General features: G+C 38.7%; 1 protein-coding gene and 1 long non-coding RNA gene across 3 annotated transcripts in view; one reads left to right on the top strand and one right to left on the bottom strand.

Annotated features, from left to right (window-relative positions):
* The window catches only part of PPP4R3A (protein phosphatase 4 regulatory subunit 3A), a 29007-nt gene extending 23394 nt beyond the window's left edge, over window positions 1-5613 (bottom strand). For both annotated transcript variants that reach the window (XM_087725554.1, XM_014063524.2), the window contains exon 1: window positions 4284-5613. In XM_087725554.1, the coding sequence (XP_087581680.1) occupies window positions 4284-4425 (142 nt within the window). In that variant the 5' untranslated portion in view covers window positions 4426-5613. The remainder of the gene's footprint in view (window positions 1-4283) is intronic.
* LOC148049743 (uncharacterized) lies at window positions 4897-6697 on the top strand. The gene is made up of 2 exons (XR_015698028.1): window positions 4897-4980; window positions 5855-6697. It is a non-coding gene; the product is annotated as an uncharacterized LOC148049743 (long non-coding RNA).
* Window positions 6698-6909: the final 212 nt, after the last annotated feature.

The raw sequence follows: 6909 nt of genomic DNA on the forward strand, positions 1-6909 counted from the left end.
AAAATAGATTTTAAATGTGCATAGCATTCTACAAAGAATGCTTTAAAATTAAAAGACCTATCTATTAGTAGATAACACATGCCTATTTAAAGAGTAATTTATTAAATATTTATCCTATAGGGAGTTCTCCTATGAACTGACAATGATTAAATCATGCAATATTTAAAATTAAAGCAAGAATTAGACTGGATAAGCAGATTTTTTCAAGTTATCATTCTGGATGTGTTTTCTTATAAATATTCATTGCGATAAAAACTATCTGAAAAAAATCCAAATGGAAGAATCAACCATCAACACCTTTTCTCAGCTTTTGAAAGGCATAAACAGAAAGTATCATTATTCTATACAATTAGAAATATAGGCAATCAACGATACAGAGATAAGGTAAGAAAAGCTAGTACAAATTTCCTAAAAACAGCCCCACAGTTAAAATTGTGCTTTTTAAGCCACATTTATTAATTCAGTCACACTACTGCACACTAATCATTTAAAAATATTAAATGGCAATTATGAACTTTCCAGGTTTGGAAATAATTCCTAAAGATTATTTCCCAGACCACTGAAACTACTGATTTGCGCTCACTGTCTCTGTCAGAAAGAAGCAACATTCTGTATGCAATACAGAATATTTTCTGCTACCATTAGCCATAGTTTTATAATTTATTAAATCAGTGGCTCAAAAGCCCCACCCACGCCCATCTGATATCACCTAGATATGCTGGATGTACAATCATGAAATCTGGGAACTGTAATCTACAGGTACCTCCAAGTACCAGATTATACTTGCTTTAATTTATAAACTACACAATTTCAATAGCCTCTGGGTGATCTACAACACCTGAAAATTATATAAAAACAGATAAAATATATTGATAAGGCTGAATAACAGTTGAAAAATTAGGATGGTAGCAAAGTGAAGAAGTATTTGTGTCAAAAAGAGACCACAATCTTATTCTTAAAACTGATTCCCAGTGTAACTGACACTGTCAGGGCTATGTTAATATCTCTTTTATAATACAATGGTATAAAGCATTTTGAAAATAACTGAAAATTCTTTAAAAAATAGAAACAACACTGACTTTAATCACATAATAAAGTTTCTTTTAAAGTTGTCATTTCCTCAAAGTTCAACTAGAAGGAAGTTTTGTATTGCTAAAATGTCATAAAGTTAATGGTTAAAATATTAACACTCTCACCAATAATGGTGTGTTTAGTTATAACGGTTACCTTAGAGTACAAAGATAAAGTTCACTGAAATTGACATGGGAAATCAAAACATTTTCACAAAATACTAAAAACATTTATATTATTTATATATTTTAATATTGAAATGGAGCAAGTATTTCAAAATTATTAAAGTATACTTTTTCCACTAAAAATCTGCTCCAAATAAGGCCGAAATAAAACTAGACTGAAATTATTATAATGGGTTAGGGTTATATTGTTGTGCAATATAGAGCTGAGGTGGCGCAGTGGTTAAATGCAGCACTGCAGGCTACTTCAGCTGACTGCAGTTCGGCTGTTCAAATCTCACCGGCTCAGGGTTGACTCAGCCTTCCATCCTTCCGAGGTGGGTAAAATGAGGACCCAGATTGTTGTTGGGGGCAATATGCTGACTCTGTAAACCGCTTATAGAGGGCTGAAAGCCCTATGAAGCGGTATATAAGTCTAACTGCTAAACTGCTAACTGCTAAATATGATTTTAGTGCTTTATAACTTGTCACCAGAAGAAGAGGTGAACTATAACAAAATGTACTTTGACAACAAACCCTAGGCGTCATTTTGCATTGCACTGATTTGTGTGATAAACAATTAACAATAAGTAAAGTATCACAAATTGTTATTCTGAATAGTATGTAGATAAACAACATCTATGTACCATTAAAAAAAGACTCAAAATACCAAAAGGAAAACAAAAGCCCAAAACACTGCCTTGCCAGCAATCAACCCCCCCCATGAATAAAGATTAACTTTAGAGCAACAATTAAGAAGCAAACAATACTCCAATCAAGAAGTTACCAACTCAGACAACCTAACAGAAACAACAGCTTAATTAAGGACTCACCAAGAACACTCCCACCAACACTCACAGAGTTAGTCACTAGAATATAAAAAGAGAGCAAACTCCACTCCATTCTAGCACATTACCTAGTTTGAAAACAACCAACCTTAGAGAGCACCAAAGACTCCACACGTCATTATTTTATCATTATATCAGCCCTATATCTGATGTTAAATTCTATGCCACTGAAACATGCTGGACTTTTCTAATCATGAGTGGGGCTATTTGAGTAGGTCTTTGTGACTTGCCACAAAGATGCTGTTTAGGTGAAGAGGACACAGGTTTTCTATCCATATGGTTGCTTTGTACACAACAGAGTAATAAGGAATGATAACAATGGTTCATGTTTACATCCAGGCAAAAAAAAAAAAAAAGACACCCATTCTTTAAACATTAAAGGACTGTCTCAAAATATTTTAAAAGGTTTCAATATATCCTATCTGATACTCTTTTTTAACAATAACATTAAAGTGTGCTCCTTAATGGTAATGATTAAAATGACTGCCTAAACTCAATGTATGAATACCCATAGAATAAAAATCACAAAATGTGTTCAAATTACTCATAATAAAAAGACTATCATAGAATCATAAGGCTAGAAGGGACCTTGGAGTCTTCTAGTTCAATTCCCTGCTAGAGAAGAAAGCTTAATAAAGCTTTATTTACTTAATTCACAGTAATTTCCTATAGACCTATCACAAAACTGTAGTATCTGGTCCAAAGGTGCTTTTCAAGAGGTAACTGGACTTCTAGACAGTCCAGTTGCCTCTTGAAAAGCACCTTTGGGACAACCATGATCTGGATTACTGATAATCTCCATAGACATACAATGTCTAGAGTTCAATTTGTTCCTCAACTACCAATCCCACCTCCCAAGGATATATATTATTCAAAGTATAATCTTGTTATGATGAAAGGATCATATAAGGGACCATATGAGGGTTGGCTAGAGGAAGATCAAATACATCTTGCCATCCAAAATGTCACATGGTCTATATTCTGTTTGGTGCGCAATACTGATCTATTTACAATCAGTATTTACAATGCCAGGTACAGCACAGAAATACATTATTATACTAATACACACAAATGAGGGATTTCACATTTTTAGTATAATAAACATAAGATACATTTCTGATAATCTGTTGCAACCTTCTAAATTATTTTATATTCTGAGATTTTTTGAGTATTTGGTTAAAATTATGACCACGTCACTGTGTTTTAATACAAATCTAAGCAAATACATCTCTTAATTAAAATCAGATATTTTATGCACATATTAAAAACAAGTTTCACTGAAGTGAATGTGACTTACTGTTAATTAATAACATACTGAAACTGGTGGCAAATTGATTCCAGTTTTATTTTTCCCCTATCTATTAGCTTCATTCATGCTTGGTTTTAGAAGAAAAACCTTCAAACTTGTTATGTGAAATTTTTCACCTATATGATTAAAAACACAAGAATGACATGGCCAAATAGCCAGGAGTACTAATACATTGAGACAAGATGGGATTTTAAATTTCATTGGTAATAATTAAAATACATAGGATATATTGAAACCTTTAAAATTCACTTCTGTTTCACAAAAAGATTTTAAATGAAAATAGAGACATGCTCCAAAACTGACAACTTTGGAAACAGTGTTTAATTTTTTTTTAACATGCTCAAATTATGGATTCCATTTAGTCAAAGAAGGGAGGTTAATGGATAGGGTTTGCTTTTATTAAAAAAACGAATTAAAAAATTTCTACAGGATATGGAAAACATGACAAAGTATTTTAAATAGTCTACAAAGTTTCTAAGCTAATACAGTATAAAGATCTGGAGACATTTTGTTAAATATTTGGCCATACAGTATTTTAATGGTTAAACAAGAATACTATAAGCTTAAACAATTAGGTTATTTAGGTATCATAGGAAAAGTTTTCAATGTTTAGGAAAAGTTTAATGAATACTTTAAATAATTAACACTATCCATAGTCTGCCATCTAGAAGTATTTAAAGCCACATACTTTGATGACTGTTATGCAACTTACATGAACACAGATGAAAATTGTCTTTTGTGAAAGCTATCATATAGAAAATAGCCCTTACCTGATTCTCATCCAATTTAAGCAATACAAAAATGCATTGCCCCACATCCAATTATTAGAATGTGCCAGAGTTCATTAATACAAGGATTAATATATTTGATGCAGACTTGTTCAGCTATACTTACCATCACTTTCTGCCCTGACAAGCAGGGACATGCCCTTCAGCCTTTCCACATAGCCAGAGGACACATGTCCAGTGCCCCGATCATCCCATTGTCTGTCTTCATTTAATGTATAAACCTTCACTCTCCTCCGAGTATCGGTCATTCTGCCTTTTCCAAACCACAAGGGTCTGTGATAGTCTACCAAGAAGAGCTGTGATGGGGGGGCTTTGCCCCCCTCAATGAAGGGGAGCAGAAAAGGGAGCAAGAGTCCCACACGATACCCCAAACAGATCTTTTATCGGGACTGTTAAAATAACTGCATCACCCCAAAGGGGGGGGGGGCAACTTAAAACAGAAGGCAACGCTACCAAGGGAGCATAGAACTTTTTGCTGTCAAAATGGTAGTTTTGTAGAAAGAAGAGGGGAAAAACAGGAAATAAAAAACGCCAAGATTTCAAAGAGAAAGAACAGAAGAAAACACTAGGAAAAAACGAAAAGAGGGCGATGAAAATGGAAACAGTTAAAAGAGGAATCTAGGCGATTCAAAGCGGGGGAAAAAACCACCACCACCAAAAACAAATAATTCAGCAGTGCAGAACACTAACGCTGGTTAGGGGGCAGATGAGGTGAACCGAAAAGCAGCAAGTGGAAAACAGGCCCGTGACAGGAAAAGTGGGGAGGACTTAACTGGCCCTGCAAAAAGCCTTCAAAAGGAGAGGTAAAAACGCCACGGGGACGGGGAGGGAAATCCGTGGATATTTCCCGGGCATCCTGAGAAGGGGGCGAACGAAGGCCAGCGGAGGGGAACGGGGAAGCGGGGGGGGGGAAGGAAAGGGGGTCAAATCCTCCCCTTAGACCAGGCCTATTGTGCAAGGCGCTGCTAGGCCCGAAGCCCCTTTCCTCGCGCTCCGTTAGCCAGGCGAAGGGACTGAGACGGAACCGCCCCTTCTTTCCCAGGGAAGGCCACGACCTAAAAGGGGGCCACGGGGGGACGCCGCGCTTGCCGAGACCGGGGCGGGGAGAGGAAGAGGCCCGCGTGCGGCGGAACGACCCGCGGCGTGGGCGCCCGTCTCCTGTGGCGTGATCGCCCCCCCCCCCCTCACGAGCAGCGATGACTGCACTCTCAACGCGATGCCGCCGCCATGTTCTTCCTGCGCTCGCTCTTCCGGATGCTGCCGGCACTCCCGCCGAGCTCCCTCGTCCCTTTCACGCCGCCGGAGTCCTTCCGTGCACCCGGCAAAGAAGTGGATCCCCTCTGCGGGTGGGGAGGATGGCTGAAGCGGTGGCCGTCCCGTGTCCTTCTGCCCCAGTCTCAGTCACTATGCGGCCGCCATCTTGGTTTCACCTCTCACTGGCGACACGGGGTTTCCCAGCCGAAGGCAGCACGGGCCGAGCGCGAACATTTAAAGGGCCCGCAGCCTTCAGGAAAGCTTTTTAAAAAAACGAGGCTCTGTGGTTGAAAGGTGTGCCCTTCGCACCTGTTTCTCCTTGGCCGGGTGGAAATCACGAAGCGCTTTCCTGTGAGAAAAGCAGAAATGCCGTCCTGCGAATGCTTATGATGTTTGCCCCCGTTTTATTTTCTTTTGCTGCAGCCAACGTCATTTTCTAAAAGACATTTTTCGCACAATGGAGTAGCAAAAATAAAAATGCATCTACCTTATTTGCCCAGGTATGGGAACCGGCTTTTTGTACATCCTAAAGCTTCTACTTGGAAAACCTTCCTTTGGGTGGACTACCAAAGCAGGCTGAGGTAAAGGTGGCAGGGTCCACAACAAATAAATGAACAGCAGTTTTGTACCTTTGAATGCTTACAACCAGCAACTAATTAACATTTTATGAGCCATAACTGGGTGGCTCACAGCAACAGTGATAACATTAAAAAACATCAAAAATAAAAGCCAACATCGGACACATACTCCAACACCCAGTATCCTAAACTGACACTCCCCAATATGCCCCCCAAAGCCAACTAAAGCCCTTCAAAACATCTTAAACGAACCAAAAGACCCAGTAACCTCAGAAGAAAAAACAGGACTCATCTACAACATACAATGTAAGAATTGCAACAACCACTATATAGGACAAACAGGCAGAAGACTGGCAGGACACGTCCATGAACACCAACTAGCAGTCAGAAGACAGGGCAAAAAATGTTTAATTTCACAACATATAGGCAGATTTAATCATAGTTTCAATTGGGAAAATGTGACAATCCTAGACCAGACCTAGTCCAAAAATGCCAGGGAATTTCTAGAAGCCTGGCATTCTGACAAATCAGCCATCAATAGACACATAGACATTATCAACATCTACGGATTATGCAAAAGAGACACTTATCCAGCCCAAAAGAGAAAAAGACTCTCCACCAGAATTCAACACCCAAATCAGCATAGATAACTCCAAAGTTAACTTCAGAGCAACAATCAAGTAAACAATACCCCAATCAAGAAACTGCCAAAGAACCAACAGTAAACAGCCCAACTGAAGAATCTCTAAAACCAGCCACACCCACACAGACAGGCAAGACACCAGAATATAATCTGATAGCAAACAACACTTCTATTAGCACTTATGATGTTACCTGGGTAGGGTAATTAAAGGTTTGCAAGAAAATAAGCAGGCTCAGAGAGCATCAAGGACTCCTCAC

The sequence above is a fragment of the Thamnophis sirtalis genome, unplaced genomic scaffold (assembly GCF_051295495.1).
Source record: "Thamnophis sirtalis isolate CommonGarterSnake01/CBP01778 unplaced genomic scaffold, rThaSir2_p1.2 scaffold_1, whole genome shotgun sequence".
NCBI classification, from domain to species: Eukaryota; Metazoa; Chordata; class Lepidosauria; order Squamata; family Natricidae; genus Thamnophis; species Thamnophis sirtalis.